At 55.2% G+C, this 19,451-nt stretch overlaps 7 protein-coding genes across 7 annotated transcripts; 5 read left to right on the top strand and 2 right to left on the bottom strand.

The window, feature by feature from the left end:
• Positions 1–180: 180 nt before the first annotated feature.
• On the top strand, positions 181–2,071 carry BROUX77_002503 (uncharacterized protein; the record flags this gene model as incomplete). The annotated part of the gene is made up of 5 exons (XM_073747051.1): positions 181–192; positions 395–453; positions 577–887; positions 1,027–1,530; positions 1,590–2,071. The coding sequence occupies 5 exons, from the start codon at positions 181–183 to the stop codon at positions 2,069–2,071; spliced, it is 1,368 nt and encodes a 455-aa protein (XP_073607585.1).
• A 509-nt stretch (positions 2,072–2,580) lies between these two features.
• On the bottom strand, positions 2,581–4,377 carry BROUX77_002502 (uncharacterized protein; the record flags this gene model as incomplete). Its single annotated transcript, XM_073747050.1, has 3 exons — positions 2,581–4,176; positions 4,239–4,305; positions 4,367–4,377. 3 exons carry the CDS (start codon positions 4,375–4,377, stop codon positions 2,581–2,583), a joined length of 1,674 nt encoding a protein of 557 aa, XP_073607584.1.
• Positions 4,378–5,130: 753 nt separating this feature from the next.
• Positions 5,131–7,150, top strand: BROUX77_002501 (uncharacterized protein; the record flags this gene model as incomplete). The annotated part of the gene is made up of 4 exons (XM_073747049.1): positions 5,131–5,941; positions 6,004–6,073; positions 6,154–6,637; positions 6,728–7,150. The coding sequence occupies 4 exons, from the start codon at positions 5,131–5,133 to the stop codon at positions 7,148–7,150; spliced, it is 1,788 nt and encodes a 595-aa protein (XP_073607583.1).
• An 805-nt stretch (positions 7,151–7,955) lies between these two features.
• Positions 7,956–8,362, bottom strand: BROUX77_002500 (uncharacterized protein; the record flags this gene model as incomplete). Its single annotated transcript, XM_073747048.1, has 3 exons — positions 7,956–8,041; positions 8,146–8,267; positions 8,355–8,362. The coding sequence occupies 3 exons, from the start codon at positions 8,360–8,362 to the stop codon at positions 7,956–7,958; spliced, it is 216 nt and encodes a 71-aa protein (XP_073607582.1).
• Positions 8,363–9,178: 816 nt separating this feature from the next.
• BROUX77_002499 (uncharacterized protein) lies at positions 9,179–11,849 on the top strand (the record flags this gene model as incomplete). The annotated part of the gene is made up of 5 exons (XM_073747047.1): positions 9,179–9,516; positions 9,593–9,758; positions 9,817–9,947; positions 10,021–11,645; positions 11,710–11,849. The coding sequence occupies 5 exons, from the start codon at positions 9,179–9,181 to the stop codon at positions 11,847–11,849; spliced, it is 2,400 nt and encodes a 799-aa protein (XP_073607581.1).
• A 1,684-nt stretch (positions 11,850–13,533) lies between these two features.
• On the top strand, positions 13,534–15,204 carry BROUX77_002498 (uncharacterized protein; the record flags this gene model as incomplete). The annotated part of the gene is made up of 1 exon (XM_073747046.1): positions 13,534–15,204. The coding sequence occupies one exon, from the start codon at positions 13,534–13,536 to the stop codon at positions 15,202–15,204; it is 1,671 nt and encodes a 556-aa protein (XP_073607580.1).
• A 996-nt stretch (positions 15,205–16,200) lies between these two features.
• On the top strand, positions 16,201–18,577 carry BROUX77_002497 (uncharacterized protein; the record flags this gene model as incomplete). Its single annotated transcript, XM_073747043.1, has 4 exons — positions 16,201–16,290; positions 16,352–16,900; positions 16,963–18,044; positions 18,124–18,577. The coding sequence occupies 4 exons, from the start codon at positions 16,201–16,203 to the stop codon at positions 18,575–18,577; spliced, it is 2,175 nt and encodes a 724-aa protein (XP_073607579.1).
• Between the last annotated feature and the right edge of the window lie 874 nt (positions 18,578–19,451).

Genomic DNA, 19,451 nt, shown 5'->3' with positions numbered 1-19,451 from the left:
CCTTCGTTCTCATCTCGCTCTCGTCTCCAGCCAGACAAACTCGAGCCTTGTCTTTTTTTTGCTTGCTGAGGCTGTCATTGAATCTTCTCTCCTGCTGTTTATTTTTTTTCTTTTGTGATATCCCATCCGCGGCCTTTTGTTTTCGTTTCCCCGACCTTTTGCTCCTCACTAATTTCCACGATGCACGGCGAGGTACGGCCATGACCATTGTTGTCCTTCTTGGTGCCCGGGACACTCCTATTCGGCGACCTGAGATCTCGGCGGTGGGGAGGCCGGTCCGGGCCCTCCAGCGGCCCGGCCTCTGGTCTGCCGCCGGGAGCCGTCGCCAATGGGCTCCCGGGGCCTGAACTGCCGATGCCGAGCGCTTCTGCTGACTGTGGTTTGCTCCGTGTAGATTCTTCACCTCCACCTGGGCCAGGCTGGTGTCCAGCTGGGTAACTCGGCCTGGGAGCTGTACGTACCCCCAATGGCCGCCAATGGCCACGCTCTCCATCTCCGTCTCCAGCAGCCAAGCTCCCCGATATCCGCCTCGGCCCGTCTTAGCTAATGCCGGCCTCTTGTTGCCAATGCCCACAGGTACCTCCTCGAGCATGGCCTCGGCCGGGATGGCCGCCCCGACCCCAACATCAAGGACGTCGAGGACAGCGGCTCCTACGAAACCTTCTTCACCGAGACCGGCAGCGGCAAATACGTGCCCCGCGCCCTGTTTGTCGACCTGGACCCGTCGCCGATTGACGAGATCCGCACCGGCGACTACAAGTCTCTCTTCCACCCCGAAATGCTGATCAGCGCCAAGGAGGATGCCGCCAACAACTACGCCCGTGGCCACTACACTGTCGGCAAGGAGATTGTCGATGACGTGTGCGAGCGTATCCGCCGCGCTGTTGGTGTGTTTCTCCGTGTTCTCGTGGCCGGGCCGTGCTGTGTCCCGCGTCTGGGCCAGACCGGCCTTCACCGCCCCTCCCAAGCCCCGCAGCGGAAGCACTTGATGCCGTCGGTCCGTATATGCTAACGCCAGGCCTACAGACAACTGCAGCTCTCTCCAGGGCTTCCTCATCTTCCACTCGTTCGGCGGTGGCACCGGCTCCGGCTTCGGCGCCCTGATGCTGGAGCGCCTTGCCCACGAGTACGGCAAAAAGTGCAAGCTGGAGTTTGCCGTCTACCCCGCTCCCCGCGTGTCCAACGCCATTGTCGAGCCGTACAACGCCGTGCTCGCCACCCACAGCACCATTGAGAACGCCGACTGTACGTTCCTGGTCGACAACGAAGCTGTCTACGACATCTGCCGCCGCAACCTGGACGTGCCCCGCCCTTCATCCGAGCATCTGAACCGCCTGATTGCTCAGGTCGTGTCTTCCATCACCTCGTCTCTGCGTTTCGATGGTGCCCTGAACGTCGATCTCAACGAGTTCCAGACTAACCTGGTCCCCTTCCCCCGCATCCACTACCCGCTGATCAGCTACGCTCCCGTTGTTTCGTCCAGCAAGAGTGCCCACGAGAGCTTCAAGGTTGACGACCTGACCTTCCAGTGTAAGTGAACCACCCAGCCCTCGCTCTCGCGTGTCGCCCAGCTGACCCCAACTCTGCAGGCTTCGAGCCCAACAACCAGATGGTTGTCTGCGACCCCCGGAAAGGAAAGTACATGGCCGTTGCTCTGCTCTACCGCGGTGATGTCGTGACTCGTGACTGCAACGCCGCTATTGCCGTCGTTAAGGCTAGATCCACGTTCAACCTGGTCGAGTGGTGCCCGACTGGCTTCAAGATCGGTATCAACAACCAGAAGCCCGTCTCTGTGCCTGCCACCTCCCCCAACGACGGCAGTCTGGCTTCCGTCGACCGTTCCGTCTCCATGCTGTCTAACACCACCGCCATTGCCGAGGCCTGGTCTCGACTGGACCACAAGTTCGACCTCATGTACAGCAAGCGTGCCTTTGTCCACTGGTACGTTGGTGAGGGTATGGAGGAGGGTGAGTTCAGCGAGGCCCGCGAGGATCTGGCTGCTCTGGAGAAGGATTACGAGGAGGTTGCTGGCGAGGGTGGCTACGAGGACGAGCTTGAGGGCGAGTACTAAGTGCTCGCTTCAAGTCTGTCCTTTTTTTCTTCATTCCCGCCCGTACTACTTTCGGACGCGCATAACCTATCAGATATTACGTGATCCGAATCAATCCTTGGTCTTTATACTGCATTCACGAACAGCACATGTATATTCCCGCCTGGGACCAGAAACATCTTTGGTCTGGGCTTTAATGCTCTCAAATCCGTTGCACTGTCTTGTTAAAGTCTCTATTTCCTCTTGCCCACCGCCGTCATGAGACGGCAATCTAATGTCAGGTTGTGGCCCACCTCAGCCTCTCCCCCACCCCTACGTGCTCGTTTAGTTCATATACACTTTTCATTTCTTCTTTATTGTTCTGGGCTTCCAAGTGACTTGAAATGTGTATTCAAAAAAGAAAAAGAAAACGCCCCAGCATTACAGAGAAAACAGAACGGTATCACAACCATTGAGTAGAAAGAAGACCTCTTTTTTTTTTATAAAAGTTGAGCAATATCGTATCCGTTCTGTCCAGGCCCCGCCATTTTTTAGTGGCCGCCAGTCTTCTTCTTCCACTCGGCTGTCCGCTTCGAGCGGTGGTTGGTAGGTCTCTTCTTGCGCACGCCGCCGTTTCTGCCCTTTTTGCTAAACTTGATGTCGTTTGGCTTGCCGTCATTTGCCGACGCGCGGCGGCCCTCGAGCACCACGTCCTCGGGCGTCTTGATGACGGGGCGTCTCTGGGAATTGACGCCGGAGCCTGACGCATGCAGAGTGCTACTGCCGTTGCCGTTGCGGCGGCTGTCGCCCTTGCCGCTACCGGCCTCCTTCTCGCTCAGCTTCTGGCGCAGCGCGCCCGCGCGGCCCAGCAGCTTGCCGGCGCGGCCAGCCATCGACTGCTCCTCGTTGGTGACCTTGGGCACGTGGGCGGTCGAGGTGGACTTGGGGGCGGCCTTGGCCTTTGCGAGGGCGTCGGCCTTTGTGCGCGAGCGCTCGAGGGCGTTGGCGGTCTTGCGGGGGTCTTTGGCGCGGGTGACGCGCAGGGGGCGCGGCAGCATGGGAGGGAACTTTTTGGTGTTGAGCAGCAGGGCCTTTTCGACGTGGTTTGCGTCGTGGAACTGGACGTAGGCGAAGCCCTTGCCGACGCGGGTCTTGGGGTCGCGCACGACGCGCACGCTCTCGACGCGGCCGGCGTGCTCGCCAAAGACGCGCCACAGGCCCTCTTCAATGTCCGAGGGCACCTTGTTGCGCTTCTTCTTTTCCGTGTTGCCCTGCGCGTCGGTCGCGAAGACGGACTCGTCATCGACGAAGCCCAGGTTGCCGACAAAGACGCAGCGCCGGCCGTCGGTCGCGGCCGGGTGGGCGACGCTGTCGACGCGCAGGTGGCGGTCCAGCACGATGGTGCCGTTCAGCTTGACGCAGGCCGCGCGCGCGGCGGCGGCGGTCGAGTAGACGACGTAGGCGTTGCAGGATTTGGTAGTGGCTTCCTGCATGGACTTAGTGATGAAGGCGGCGCGCTTGGGCATGGCAGCTGTGGAAAAAGCGAGCGAGCGGAAGCGGATGGACTCGATGGTCTCGGCAGGCTTGGCCTCGGCGTCAAGCACAGTGGACATGTGGGCTATCAGCGTCTTCTTCATGGCCTTGTTGGTCGAAGCGTCGGCCGCAACGTTGGCGAGGAAGACGGTCCGGTTGGCCTTTTCAACCTCATCAGAGGGGCCCGAGGAAGAGGTCTTCTTGTCGCGCAGCGATTCGTGGACGAGGTTTCCAGGCGAGACATCGGACTCGTCATCCGAGGCCGAGGCATCGCCCTCGGTCTTGGGCTTCTCGGCGCTGTCGGTGCTCTTGCGGCGCTTGACGGGCTGGGCCTCCTCTTCCTCAGCAAGCTTCTGTAGGTATTTTGTCTCGAGCGCCTCGTCGGCCTGTTTGCGCTTGCGTTTGCGCTCCTTGGCCGACTCTTGTACGGGTTCCTCTTCCTCCTCTTCCTCCTCCTCATCACTAGCCTCGCCCATCACTTCATCTTCGTCAGATTCCTCGGCATCCTCGTCCTCGTCCTCGTCCTCGTCGCTGCTGGTATCTTCGGTCGTCGCTTCGGGCTTCTTTGATTTTTTCGCGCTAGGCTTCTTCACTGAAAGTTTGGCCGGGCCAACCTTTAGAACAGGTCAGATACAATCCACAGAAACAAATACTGCTCGTTTCACGTGCTACTTACGCTGGTGCTGAACAGCGCATCCAGAGACGAGTCGACCGTCTTGGACGTCACGCCGAATATCGAGCTTCTATCACGCCGAGACTGGGTTAGACAGGATTTGGTGCCTGGGGGGCGCATGCTTGACTTACAGGCTGGTCATTGTGTCGGCTGTGCAGAGTCAGGCTTCTATTGTGTTCAATGTGAAAAAGGTCGAACAATTCGCCGTGCCAATATCACCAAGGCCACCAAAACAAAATCACCAACTGCTACTGCCATGCAAACCGAAAAATCCACGCCAGCATTCAATTTTTTAGTGGGGCGATCTAAATGCAGCGCTCACCGCCTTGGGGCCCACTAAAAATGAAGTCATGGGCTCCTAGGGTAAGGGTCGCGGGCGTTTGCTGGGAAACAGGCTCATCTGACAGCTGGCACTACCCGGCAGCCAATTTTCTAGATGCCCTCCAGCACCAATTCCCATGGAAATTGTATGGCGATCGCATCGGCCCCATGCTCAAGAGTTTCTTCCCTCTTTCTCTGCCACCCACCGCACCCTCCCTCTCGCCTTCTACCACCAAGTTTTTTTTTCCACAGTTTCCTGCGTCATTTCCCGCCGCTTTTCTCTCCCAGGCTTCACCCTCTTATCCTTTTAGCAGATATTCTATTTTTCCTTTGCCCGGGAGCTCTGATTTGTTGCTGGTCTTTCTGCCCAGAGCAAATCCCGTCAATTGCCCTCCTACGCCTTTTCCCAGACGCCGAAACCACCTTCGTCTTGGCCGCGGCCCAACAAAGCACACTAGAGCTTTGCCCGTATCGCCAGTCGGCCGGCGATCAACACAGTGGCCCTGTGTTTTTTTTTCACGACACTCTCAATCTTAATAGCGCTACCGCCCCTGTGTTCGTGTCCAGCTCCGCGATGGCCACTGCCACTCAGCCCGCTCCGGGCCTCCATCTCATCGAGCCGAATCTCGACGCCGAAGCCAGCAACACCACCAGTCCCCTTAGCGAAGTCGAAGATAAAGACGGGCTCCAGGAGGAGCTAGAGAGTGAAATTTTAGCCCGTGGAAAGCCTCATCTTGTCGACCAAGACTCGGACAGTAACTTGTCCGACGCCGGCAACGATACCGAGGCAGAAACCGAGCGTCTCTATGACACGCCCATGATCCAGCGCCACAAAAGCGTTATTCTGGATCAATTCAACCAGGACCACATTATCGAGAAAACTCCCACCAGGACAGGCCGCACCACTAAATCGCCCCTGCTCGGGTCGGACGACTTGGATGAGTCGTACGCCAGCGACAGTCTTCCCCAGTCGCCCCTTCCAAGCGTCGCGTCAAAGCTAGCCAACCAGAAGCGAAAGCGGTCTCCCGACACGGAAACCTCTGAAAATGGCCAGCCACATCTCAAGAGAAGCGTGTCGGGTGCCTTGGCTGGACGAGACAGTGCGCGGATACCCACGCCCCGAACGCCCATAATCGACTCATCGGACGGACACCAGCAGACCGGCTCTGCAGGCGAATACAAAGCCCACGATATTAATGGCGGCCATGCTTCCAAATACTCAAAGCAGCCAAACGGCGTCAAGGGCGAAGCTGCTTCCGCGTCTGCCAACGGCCACGCCAACACCGCCACGGGCAGCGATGACGATGTCGAAGGACGCAGCGATCATGATGACGACGCTGATGTCGACGAAGAAGCTGAAGCCGCTGCCAAAAACGAGGAAGAGTGTAAGAATCTGACAGTCGTGACAAGCAACCGACATTGGCCATGCTAACATTGCCGGTGATAGTGGAGAAGAAGCGCATTGCCCTTGAAGAGTGGTCTGCAATCGAGAGCCGTTTTATTACCTTTAGAGACAGGTTTGTTCAACTCGGTTCACTGCACCACGCTTTTCTCTCATGTCTCCATGCTAACCTGCATTACCTTGCCCTTGATTCAGGCTCTTTAAAGACCGCCTTGACAAACTCGAAAAAGAGGAGCAGTCCCTTCTTGCCGACGAACCATACCACCCCGAATATCTTGCTATGAAACAATGCATCGATGAGCGCTTCCAGACCAAGATTGGCCACATCGACAAGGAATACGAATACATACTCCAGGCCCACGAACAGGTGGCTGTTGCAACGCGAACACAGATCTGGTCGCAGTTTTACCAGGGCATGCGTGAAAAGCGCGAAGAGTTCCTCGAGCTGCTCAACAAGGATTGGTATGACACACAGAACATTCGCCGTAAAGCGCATAGTGTTCCCGATGTTGCCTTGCCCTACCCCTCCTCGACCGCACAGCAAGCCCGCAACGCCATCGCCTATAATACAGAAGTGTCGATCCTGTCCGGTCTTGCAAAGCACGTGGGCTTCCCTGCCGTGCCAATGATGCTAGGTGCGAGCGAACTTGAGGTTGAGGACGACCTCAGTGCCATCAAGGTAAGGCGTTGAACGCCCTTGCTTTCCCGAGCCTGGTGGGGGATGGGAAACAAACAAATCAATCAATCCTGACATGGTGTACCTTTGCAGCATGCTATGCACGAGTCGCAGAACCAGCTTTCTCCGGCACCGGTCTCCAGTATGCCGGCCCATGCTCCCCAGGTCCCGATCCCTGCCGCTTCATACCCAGCCTCCTCGCGTGCCCGAGACCGATTGCAAGCTCCCGCAGCCTCCATCTCCACCGGCGTTCCGCCGCCGCCAGCGTCAACGGAATCCACACCCGGGGACCGCCACGCGGCCCCAGCCAGCGCAGCCACGTCTACCGACCGTTCTAAGAGCACAAGCGCCCGGTCCGGTGCGTCCAGCCGCCGCAGCAGCAGCCAGGCTAAGACCAAGGAGGGGAGCGCGTTGGCCCATGGTACGGTTCCCAGTAGATCTCGTCTGCCCGGCCATGTGGCAAGTAACGTGGTGCCGCCGCCGCTCCGGCCGCCGATGGATGCGACGTGGGCGTGAGTGGGAGTGTGTGCTACAGTCAACTGAATACGTCTTTTGTGACAAGACTATTGAGGCCGACGCGCACGAGCGAAATGTGTCGCTGGCCAGTCAGCCAAACTTGGAAGAGATGACAAGCACACATTATCGTCCATGGCTTCCAGAACATGGCGTGCGCATGGTATGAAAGCTACAGCGGCAGACAAAGGCCCTGAGCTATTGTCTTTGTTTTCTTCTTTGTTTTTTTGTTTGTCTTTTTGTTTTGTTGTTATCACTACTATACCTTGGACCCAGTGGCGTTTTTGTTGTTGTGGATTTGTCCGTCTCTCTCTCTCTCTTGCTTTGGGCATGTTGGCACCTATGGAGCGTATCTTTATATTCTTATTTTAAGCCTTGTCTCTAAACGCACGGTTTTCTCCTCTTTGTGTTGTCTGTCGGTGTTTCTCGTCGTGGCTTTGGTTAAAGTGTTGAATCAAGCGCTTGACAGTCTCTGGGTTTTTCATGGAGGCGGGTGGCTTGTAGTACAATGATAAAGAGCGAAATACATATAATTCTCAGTGTTTTTGGCATTTCTATTCAAAAGAGAGAGAAGAAGAAGAAGAAGAAGAACAAAAGGCTAGATTTGGTTGACTTGTGAATCCATTTTTTTGAATGCCAAACGCAGATACTAATTAATGTACACAGAGAAACAGAGCTGGTGATGATGATGCCGTCTAGGGCACACAGACAGGAACCCGGATCTCTAGAGCTTCTACTACAAAGACAAAAGAAACACGCAGAAGAAATCAGGGGCGGGAATACAAGAAGCGGCAGTGTCAGCGCCCGGCTATGACTTGGAGGCCGCTCCCGGCGCATCGGGAACCTTGACGTCGTCAAAGTTTTCCTGGCCGACGGCATGAAGGGTGTACCAGTCTGCGCAGAACAGAGAAGTCAGCACACGGCGAGCAATTGGGAAGAGAGACGGGGAGGAGAGCCGTCGAGCCCTTTGATCCTCAGTCTCAGTCTCGGTCACGTACAAACAGCGCCGACGATGCCGGTCAGGGCGACGCCGGTCAGGGCGTTGCGCACAAGGTACGGCTTGCGGGCGCGAATCAGGGCCTGGCCCTGGCCAAAGTTGCGGGTGTAGTATGAGTTGTTGCTGCGGACGGGGGCGCGGGCGCGGGCGGGTTAGCCGGGGCTGGGGCGGGTTCCAGGCGGAGACGGACGAGGTTTTGGGGGTACTTACGCAGGCATATTGGCGGGTGGTGTTCTTCTATGGAGAGGCAAAATACAAACTCTCTGATTCCCACTGGCGTCCCAGCAAACACAGAAAAAATGCAAGGCAAATACAGTCTGTCGTCTGTCGTCCGTCGTCCGGGCTGGCGATGCTTGATTTGACGGCTTTTGCTGCGGTGGGTGAAGCCCGGCTAAACTCGAAATTCTCTGGTGACGTCGTGCAAAGAGTGGGTCTGGCTTTGTTGCTTTGTAGCAGCAGCTTTCCGAAACGATGAACACAGGACAGAACGAAAGCTTCGTGGTCTGTGAAGCCAACAGAAGTTTTTTTAAATTTCTTTTTTTTTTGCGTTCAAGTATTGTTCACATTGTTCTGTGTGCTTCAGACGGCTGCTGGTATCATTGTAGCTGCATATTTATTTTTTTCCCCTTGTTGCCGCTTTTTTTTCGGTGCTCTTTTTCTGGGGCCACGCGAGGTTCCTCCTGTTCCAACGCGGCAGCTTCCCAGCCGAAGCATCGCGACAAGGCTTGAGCCGCATCCTTTTTTTCTTTTTGTTGGCTCTTGGAGAGCTTCATCTCAACTCACTTTTTTTTTTCGTTTTTCCAACCTTTGGTATCCTTTCTTGCAGCCAGCACCTCGTCCAGTCGCACCAATTGGTCGGCCTTTTCTCTGTGCGCGGCTTCTTTTTCTGTCGTCGTTTTTCCCTCCTTGGCTAGTTTTTGAGCCGGAAATAGCGACGGCCCCCGTCTGGTTTCGCGCTTCTCGTCCCGGCCGCCCGATCCTCTCCTCCCGACATCGCCTCCTCCCGCCAAACACCCCCACATCGCCCTTCCACCATGGCCGGCTCGGCAAGCGTCGAGGAGCAGATTCGCCAGCTCAACGACGCCCGCAAATTGGTCCTCGCCGACGTCAAGTTCTACCCCGACGTGGTCAAGGGCATCCTGCCGATTCTGCAGCCCAACACGCTGGTAGAGCTGCGGCGATGGGGCGCCGACTTTCTGGCCGAAGCCTTTGCGACGCCGGCGCTGTCCATCAAGGAAAAGGAGACGATGCAGGTCAGCGGTGTCATTGACACGCTAGAAACCGTCCTCCACAATCCAAACGAGGATCTCCACGTCCTGCGGAGCATCATTCTCGCGTGTGCGAGCATATATCCCGTGACTCTGCGCTGGACGTAAGTGTTTTTGTCTCTTTCGCTGCTCTGTTGGTCTAGCCCTCTCTGACTTCTCATCTCACTCACCCTCACGCAGCATCGAAAACTCGTATGACAACATCACATGGCAAAAGATGACCGACATCAAGTCGAGGATATTCAGCATATGGGAAACCGCCAGTCCATCTGTTCGCATATGCTGCATCAAGTTTGCGCAACGAATTGTGCTGGCCCAGACTCCTTCTATCGGCACCGAGCCCAAGGTATGGCGGCCACCGCACCCACACCACCTGCTTTGAGACCTCTTCTGACACACGGCAGCGCAACGACGCCATGGACATTTCTCTCGATCGCGTCCCCGCGAACCACGGCCTTCTCGACCGTCGCATGCTCGAGGCCGAGGCCCACGGTCTCTTGGACCGCATCATGGGCACTCTGCAAGACAACAAGATGTACGTTTTTTTTGGGCCGTACACGGCATGAGTATTTGACAACAGCCACATCTAACTCTCTTTCTACCTGCAGAAATGTGGTCTCCAGCGACGGTCTGCTCATTGATGCCACGCTCAACTGTCTCGCCATCCTTGTTCGTGCGCGCCAGAACATTGGCAGCAGAATCCTCAACGTGGTCATCAACTTCGATCCCCACCAAAATACCACGGCTGCGCTGTCTCCCAAAGAAATGGTCATGATGAAATCACTGGTCAAGACCATCCGCATCTTTCTCCTTGGCTTCATGAAACGCGATCCCCAGAATCCCTTTAGCCAACGAATCCACCAACGACTTGAATGGCTGACGGTCAAGGGTCCCAGCGCCGTAGAAGACGCCGGTCGCAAACGCCCCCTCGAGCCGCTCCCGCACCCGCATTCAGATCCCAAACGCCAGCGCATGGCCCAGCCGCCGCCACCGCCATTCCCTCCGCCGCCACCCCGGCAGCCCGAGGAGGACTATGAGACTCCTGCCTTGGGACCTGGCCCCCACACACTCGGCGACGTCTTCACGCTCACAAAAACCGCGTCGGAGACCGTCAAAAGCTTCGACGTACACACTCTACCACCGCCGCTTGTGTCTCGCATCGTGATATCAGCGCTGGCCTCGATCAAGCCACACGTGCTAGACCGCAAGTTGGGGGACATTCGACAACGACTTGAACAACTTGCCTCTGCTACGCCTCCTCCACCAAATTCAATTACAGCAGCGCCGATGCCGGCGCCGGCGCCAGCAGCAGCAGGCGGGGCGAATTACGACGATGACGACGAGGACTACGAGCCAGATTTCGACGGGCCCGAGGAAGATGGCCAGGCGCAGGATCAAATGGACTACGAGCCAGCACAAGCGTTGATTACAAGACCAGAGGAAACGCCGTCATTAGAAGCTTTCAAGCTCTCGTCGGCGCCTCCTCTAACACAAGAGGCAGCGCTGGGCATGGGTCAACTTGCACTGCACCAGGTATTCGAAGACTGTGTGGCCGTCAGCGACGATGCAGCTGCCAAGAAATCCAAGACAGGCTGGCGGCAGTTTGCGGCGCACACGGGCGATCGCGACTCGTGGATCACGACGCTGATTCGCATTGCCAGCCGCGGCTCGCCGCCGACGGGGAACGGCGCGGACGGCAGCGACGGCAGTGTCAAGCTGGAAGCAGTCCAGGCGGACGACGAAAACGACGGCGAAGCAAATGGCAAGAACCAGGTGGCCAAGTCCGGGCCGCCGGCGCTGAGTAATGGGCTGCGTGATGTCATCTTTGAGTACATCATGGCCGACTTCCGCAAACGCATTGACGTGGCGGTGACATGGCTCTGCGAGGAGTGGTATAATGACCGGGTGCAAGCACGGAACGCCAAGGCCCAGGACGACGACGGCAGCGACAGTGGCAGTGGCAGCGGCAACCATCATGAGTCACGGTACCACCAACTAGTGCTACGCGTACTGGACGGGTTCCTGCCGTATCTCCACCCAGGCGACCGCGTGCTCACGCGGTTCTTGTCCGAGATCCCGGAGCTCAGCAAGACGATTCTCGTGCGCGTCAAGCAGACGTGTCGCGACCCGACGGTGGTCTCGCTGGTGCTGAACAGTCTGTTGTACCTGGTGATGATGCGGCCGCCGATCAAGGAAGTGGCGCTTGATGCGATTCAAGACATTTGGATGGATGGTAAGTTTACGTGTTTTCCTCCTATGTTGTGTGTTGTTTCTAGAATCTAACTTGGCGTGTGTAGTGGAAGATGCGCGGTCAATGGCCGGCAAATACTTGTCCAAGTTCCGGCCGCAGTGGCTTGCGGCGGCGGCGCAGGAGGTGGAAAACAAGAAGAAGACGGGGAGTGATGATGGAATGGAGGCTGAGGCTGTTACTGGATAGCTGCCCTTTTGTTTAATAGAGTAATACATGCACAGATGCGGGGTGGGGGGAAGAGCCAGACCTCGTTGTTGTTCCTAGACCAGATCAGATTGTTGGTGATGGTGATGAGTCGATTGAGGGTTGGATTGTTGTAAGGGTTATACTAGGGTTGATGGTGTAAGAGACCCAGACCAGCTAGGAGGGAGGCAGAGTCAGGGGAGAAAGGCGATCCCTGGAAGAGAAAAAAAGAAAAAAAAAAGGTGGACTTGCAGTGTGTATATTCTTTTGGGCGGCCAGGGGGAGGAGGAGCAGGAGAAGAGACAAGAGAAGAGGTGGGTGGCGGTTGCCGGGGTGAAGAGTTGGCTGAAGCTTTTCGTGGAGAGGGGAGGAATAAGTAGGTGTTTTTCTTTTTTTTTTTTTTTTGTTTTGACATGCAGGAACCAGGCCAGGCCAGGTGAGGAGAGGAGAGCAGAGGAGCCCCCCTTGGACCTTGGAAGAGCTTGGAAGAGCGGATTTCAGCTGCTCTCTAAGAAGCACAGAAGCATCAAGTAAAAGCACGCAGAGGAGGGAGGCCTGTATCTGTTGTTGCGGTCCCAAGGCTGGATCCAGATCTGATGGATGTGCCTCAAGGCCCTGGGCTGCCCGAGTATGGATGCCTGTATTTGTGCAGACGTAGATCGAATTCCACGGGCTTCTGGTCCTCGCTGCGGGCTGGCTCGCCTGGCCTTCTCGAGCAGGCATTTCTCTCGCTCTCGTTCTCTGGCATCACGGCATGACATGAGGCTCCAAGCTCTTTATTTTCCTTGTTTTTTTTTAACCCGTACAGGCAGGCATGTCGTCAGCCCTCTGCTTTTTTTTTCTTTTAAGCAAAAGGTCGTCCGTCTCCTTTTTTGACTGTCGAGTCGCTTGAAGGTGCTTCTTCTTCAATTCTTCGTCATCGATCTCGCAGAAAGAGCCATTTCATCGCCAAAAGAAAAAAAAAAACTTCGTCTCGCCCGTTGCTGCTCAGCCGCCGTCTTTCTGGTTCTTCCAAACAGGGAAATAAAATAAACAATAACTCACCTATTTTTTATTCTTTTTTTTCGACTGCTCCTCCTCCCGGCTCGTTTCTGCACACACCCACTTTGGATTATTTACCCCTTCTTTTTTTTTCTTTTTCTCCCTCCCTCTTTCTCCTCCCCTTCTCCGAGAGAATGCGCAATCGACTGCTCAAAAAGAATCGCCCATCAACTGCTTCTGCCTCGATTTCTCCTCCGCCGCCGTCCAGTCTGCTCGTGCCCAAAAACTCCAATCGCTCGCTCTCTGGTAAGTCCATCTCTCCATCTCTCGATTTCTCGTCTCGGCCGCCCTTAAATTGCGATTGTGCTCGGGATGGGTCTCGGAGCAGCCTCCCCTCCCAATGGCCTCGCTCTTTTCGTCTGGCCCACTCTCTTTCTCTCTCTCGCCCAAAGTTCCCTTGCCATGATTCAAATCCATTCGTGCCGTGCTGGCTGGTTCTGCCTTCTGATCCAAAAGCTGGCTGTCTTTCTCTCCTCCCAAGCCAGCATTCCACCGCCGCCAGCTTCGGCTTCCGGATTCCACCGCCAAAACACGCCACGCCGTTCTCGCGAGCTGCCTCGTCTCTTCTGCCTTTTCTTCTCGCCAAGCGCTTCCTCCTCCGATTCGCCCAGCAAAAAAAAACCCGCACGCTCTGCTTCTCCCACACATGGAGATCCTCCTCATGTTCGTTGTGCTGACCTTTGCGTCCTTGTTCTCAGTCTCCAAGCCGCGCCTCCGACTCTTCCGATCTTCCTCGCTCGTCGACTCTCTTAAAGACCGCCAAAAAGACGCCCGCGCCCCTTCTTCCCCACCGCTCCCCTCCTCGCATGAATCTGTTTCCCCTGCCACTGCCGTCTCGCCTGCAACCGACAAGAGCATGAAACAGGCTCTCAACCTGCTCTCCAGAAAGAAAACCTCCGAGTCCTCTCCCGCTCCGCCCCGGCCACAGTCATCGCTTCCCGCGTCCGCCGGCCCTCCGCCCTCCTCTTCAAACTCCGCCGCTCCCGAGTCTCCCCCGCCATCACCACGCTCCGCTCCCTCAATCATGCCCCCCAGCGCCATTGCAACTGTCTCGGCTGCCAACACCACTATCCGGACGGTTCCTAGCTTCGAGGCCGCCTCGTCAGACTCGAGCTCCGACGTGCCCTCCATCACCACCAGAAACTCTGCCTTTTCCAGCTCCGTCAACAGCACTGCTTCCATGGCCAGTAGCCACGGCGACGGCACCTCTAATAGCACCCAGGACAAGACGAGTCTGGCTCTCCCCGACCGCCCAAAAGAATCGCCATCAGCCCCCGACTCTCCCAGCATCTTTGGCGACAATCAATATACGCTTTCTCCCTCGGCCCCCAACCAGCACTTCCTCCCCCGCGACCGCCATCCCGCACGGCACGACACCAGTGCCGACTCTTCGCACTCAGACCTCAACTCTACGCCAGCAAACAACAGCAGCCTGTTTTCTGCCGACCAGTCCGACACCATATACCCGCCCGCCTCTCCGTCGCTGCCGCCCGCAGCAGAACCGCCCGCAGACATGGCCAACGGGCCCAAGAACGGCACTGCCAACGACCCCTCGTGGGACTCCACCATCGGCAAGGCCGGCCTGGGCAAGACGGGCCGAGTCATCAACAAGCTCGTGAGCGACAACGAAGCCCTCAAGCGCGACATCCAGATTGAGCGGTTGCGCGCCGAAGAGGCCAAGCAGGCCGCGCGCATGGTTGAAGAAAAGATGGAGCGCCTGATTAGCGACTACGAGGGCCGCCTGCTCGAGGCCAACGTCACCAAGACGCTGCTGTCGCGCAAGGAGCGCCAGGTCGAGTCCCTGACGGCAGCCGTCGAGCTTGAGCGCAGCCGCTCCAAGGACGCCCTGGGCCGCGAAAAGGTGTGGCGCGACGAGGTCGAAACACTGCGCCAATCGAGCCAAATGCAGGTCGATGAAGCCAACAACCACGCCCAGCTGATGGAAGGCCGCTACAACGCCATTGCCTCGCACTGGAAAGACCAAGGCGACGAGGCCACGCGCGTCGTGTCCAAGATGCGCAGCGAGGTGGTGGAAATTGTCGCCGAGCGCCGTAAAGACGACGACAAAATCACGACGCTGCGCGAGCTGTGCGACCAGCAGCACTCCAACATTGACGAGCTGCAGCGCCAAAAGGATGACATCTTGGCCCAGTTCAACACGTACAAGCGCGAACAGGAAGAGCAGCTGCGCGACATCAAGACCCTGACGGCCCAGCGCGAGCAGCACATGGAAAAACTGCTGTCAGACTCCAAAGAGGCGCTGGATAAGCTGCGCTGGGCGTTGAATGTCAAGAAGAATGTCAAGGACGCCCAATAGCTTTGTCGGCCGGTTGGATAGGAGGGTGGGAAGCTCACATGTTCTTTGTCTCTCTCCACAGACTTGGTTCTGAGCACGCCTCCCTCCATACTCCGTCTCTCTCTCTCTCTCTCTCTTCCGTTGCTGTCTTGTTTTCCGAACGCCCCGTCATGACCCATTTCGATTTTTTTTTCCTGGCTTGTTTTCTTCTCCTCTCTCTTTTTCTGACATCATACACGGCTGCCATGTCTACTACATCCAAGTTTGAGTTTGTCTAGGTCCCGTGTCATTTACCTTTGATCTTCTCTTTTTTTTCTTCTTTTTTTTTCTCCTCTTTATACTTTTTTTTAAGCCACATCATCCATTCAACAGTAGACATTACATTTGTTGTTCACCTCCTTTTTTGGCTGTCTTTTTTCTCAATTTTCTTCTCTTTTTTTTACCCCTCGTTCCTTGCTTATGATCTTTGATCTCAGGGAACAAGTGTGTTTTCCCACTTTGTTTTTCTTTTCTTTTCTGCTCGGAGTCTTTTTTTTCTATGTGTTTACTTTCACTTACATGTCCAAATCCATTCTGTGGTTTCTTTTTATCTTGGTGGGAGAGTTTGTCTCTCAAAGGGGAACCTTGGTGCATTGTGTGGTCTTTCTCTTTCCGTGGTGTTTCCTTTCCCTCTTGTGTTCTCCCGACTTTATTAACTTGTTGGTATTCTGCTCTTTATTTTTTTCTATCTATAACTATTGACCTCCTTTTCGTCCTTCTCGTCCTGTCTATGGCTGAGTCTTTGGGTGTTCTATCTTTCCAGATGATGCCGTCTTTTGTGATTTGACTTGCCTGGCGTCTCTATCACGTGTCGGACTTGTGTTACCAGAAACCGGTAATTGCTTCGTCTGCAATGACCCGTCTTTCATCCGATGGCTTCTTCTGTCTTTGTAGTCAAAACTATAAAGCTGCTTCATTCTCTCGCGGCGTCGTCTCTACTTTTCTCTTGTCTCTTCCTCACACTATCCGCGCCCGAAAATGCTATCTACGCTCTATTTCTCGGTGCCTGTTCATCTGGCACCATCCGGCGTGGATGTGATTCTTGACCGGTTGTACGGCCTCGATGACGTATGTTGAATCCGCGCCCTGTCTTACATCAAACCACTGACTGTCGCCGTGGCCCCTTTAGGTTGAGGAAGTTCTCTTTGATCCCGAGTTCGAAGTCTTCACGGTTTCCACTCGTCTCAAGTCCTGCAGTTTGTTATCCGCGACAATATCTAGCATTTTAGCACGTTTCCTCCGGGACGTTGACCAAAACCAAGATGTCGACATGGACTCAGACGCAGGAGGCGACGAGGAATCGCCGGAAGCCTCCGAGTTTGGCCGTGTGGTGCGAGACCTCTGCCGCCGCAGAAACGGCGCCGGCGATCTCGTCCCGCTGAGCGAACACGAAAAGATGGATATGCACCGCTTTGCCCTGCCGACTGCCATCGCCAGCATGCCCTTTACCGCCGTCTGGGATCGACTGGAGGAGGCGTCGGCGGGTGTCTGGCAGTGGACGCTGAGAGACATGCTGCGCCAGTACGGCACGGTTGGCGAGACGCTTGCTGTGCTGGCTGAGGCGACAAACACAACCATGACGACCAATGCTAGAGCCCAGGTTATCTACATTGGTGCGGATACAGAGGTGGCTGTTCAAGAAGCTCTTCAGAGACTGAATACACTAGAGGAAGGAAAAGTATGCGACAACTGCGACCCTGCACATAGAAACCCGCGACGACTAACTTGCTTTATTCGTAGTATCCCTCACAGTCGCCCATTAATCTAGTTCAACCCTCCAAAGCAAAGAGATACGAATTGGCCTTTCAGCGTCTTGACAAATCTGGTTTTCCTCAACCCATGTTTATCAATTCGGGAAGACATCTCATCAGTGATACCGCTGCCCTTCTCCTATCGTCTTGTCGCATTTGCATGATCGCGGGAGATATCGACGATAAAAGCCTAGTACTGTGCCAGCCGAAACCCCAACAACCACGCCTAGATATCGAGTCTGTTCCTGTCCGTGGCATGACTTGCCAGGAATTTAATTCTGGACTCCAAGACGCCCTGATGAAACTGACTTTGGAAAACAACGAGCCCGATCCATGTGCACGATCCGGCTCAGGACTCGCCGTGGCAGCGAAGCCTCCTATCCCCAACGTCATATTTGAGCCAGCCGATGTACTCCAGAGCAACCGGTTCGTGGATGGGCCTGAATCATTTGGCGCACCTGGCTTTTTAACGCCCATTGATGTGCTGTCTAGTGTCCGAAGCCGCAGTTTATTCAATTCGTCCTTGTTGAAGAACCTGGCCCATTTTCTTAATCGCGCGCGTCTTTGGCGGGGTGAAGTTGGCCTGAAACTCAACTTTGGTAGATTCATCATCAGCAGCGATTCACCGGCCTTTGAAAGCATCAACTCTCTCGACATGGACGATCCCGTGGGCTTTCGGCCTGACGAGATGATTATGTTTCTAAACTCGCCTGATTCGCCTGACCGGCCTGCCGTGGCCTTTTCGTCTATCATGACGACCGTCGACTCGGAGATGCGGGCCTTTGAGGCTGAGATTGCCGGGCTTGGATTCAAGTTTAGGAATACCACGACATACCTGGACTTTTCGTGCACCTCCTGTGACGAAGCGTTCATTGTCTCGTTTAGAGCAAGCGCCAGCTTTCAGCCTTCAATTCGGTTTGCGCCAGCGCGCGCGGAGATTGGTCGTATCAATGTCCACTGTCCTGAGAGCCTGAACGATATGTGTGTGGTTGTATCTGTATCGGATACTGAGTTCCTGAAGGCCAAGCATGGCGATTTTATCAAATTTCTTCAATCCAAGATGTCGGTGCAGTAAGTTTTTGTTTCTTTTCCCTTTTTTCTTTGTGGGGGGGGGGGGGTTTCTACATCACGACTAACATATATTTGGTAGAGTAAATAACGTGAAATCCGGTAACATCTCAGTTCTGTATCCAAATCTTAGCAGCAGCTCTGTCCAGATATCGGGTCTAGTTCTTCGGTCCAGCCACGTGTATGAAGACACTGCCAACGTCCACCGCATAGAAGTCTGTTCCTACCAGTCCTTTTCCAGCCATCTCACCGAAGACAAGACCATGGTGGTATCCAAGACAAACAGCAGCAGCAGCAGCAGCGGCGGCGGCGGCGGCGCTTCAGGTCCACGTAAAGACGGGCTCCCAGACAAGTGGCACGAGATTTCTCTCGCCACAAATGCCGTCAACGAGGCGTTCAAGAAGAACCGCAAGCTGCCGCTCGGCAGGCGCTCCGAGTGGTCGGCGCAGGATTTGGAAGCCGACGGTACGCTCGAAAGGCTTGTTGGTCTGGGTCTGAAGATTACTCCGGTCCTGGACTTTATGAACAGTAGCTGAGGAAAAAGGCAAGCGGGCATGTGAACAACCATGGAGCACGTGGATTGGATGGGTGGCGCGATACTGAGATATTTTAATATTGAGTTAGTCTGTAACAGAAGGGTGCATCTGTATATTGAGTGTGTTGACCGGATGGTTGAGTCCTATTGACTTGTGAGCCTTGGGACATGCCATGTCGTGGTTACACAGACTTCCTGTTTGATTTTTTTGATTTTTGATTTTGAATTTATTTTATTCTTTTACGTCTACCTACTGTTATTTCGCAGCAATACGACGGCATATTCCGGACGGAAGCAGTCGGATGATGTCATCTTCCGAACAACTCCCGGGCGGTCAGCAATTGCAGGTTCGCAAAGGCTTCAAGCATCTCCTGTGACTTTTGAGGGACCGGCGTAGAAGCCAGGAAGACGCTCCGTCCAGCGCGGCCCGGGGGCAAACCTGCGGGGTTCCAGGGTTGGTTACCTGGTGTTTTTGGTTTGCAACAAACCGCGTGAAGTCTAGTCTAAAAGGCCACCAGCTCTCAGCACGGGGTGTTGTCTCGGGCGGATTACGCGTGGTTTTGTCCTCTTGCGGGCATGGCCGTTGCTGCAACTTTTGTAATTTTCCTCCTGTTTGTTCAGATGTTGCATAGAAATGAAGTATATTAGAGAGAGAGTTCTATGGAGCAGGAAACGGGTTCACATGCATCCAGGGATAGCAGGTAGATGTGTGTAGTCACGTGATGTGGCTGAGCCGTGGCTGGCTCTGTGGCTGGGCCTTGGTATCACAACACATTTCATGTAGCTTAGTCACGTAAAATAGAGTCAAGTCAAGTCAAGGTAGTTATTAGTTATTGGCGCTTGTACGTATGATAGTCTAGTTATCGGTCTATAGC

The sequence above is a fragment of the Berkeleyomyces rouxiae genome, assembly GCF_048999995.1.
Source record: "Berkeleyomyces rouxiae strain 22BRR77 chromosome Unknown BrBRR77_ptg000002l, whole genome shotgun sequence".
In the NCBI taxonomy this organism is placed as follows: domain Eukaryota; kingdom Fungi; phylum Ascomycota; class Sordariomycetes; order Microascales; family Ceratocystidaceae; genus Berkeleyomyces; species Berkeleyomyces rouxiae.
Note: the sequence above shows the minus strand (reverse complement) of the source record. Positions and strands in the feature narration are given on the sequence as shown.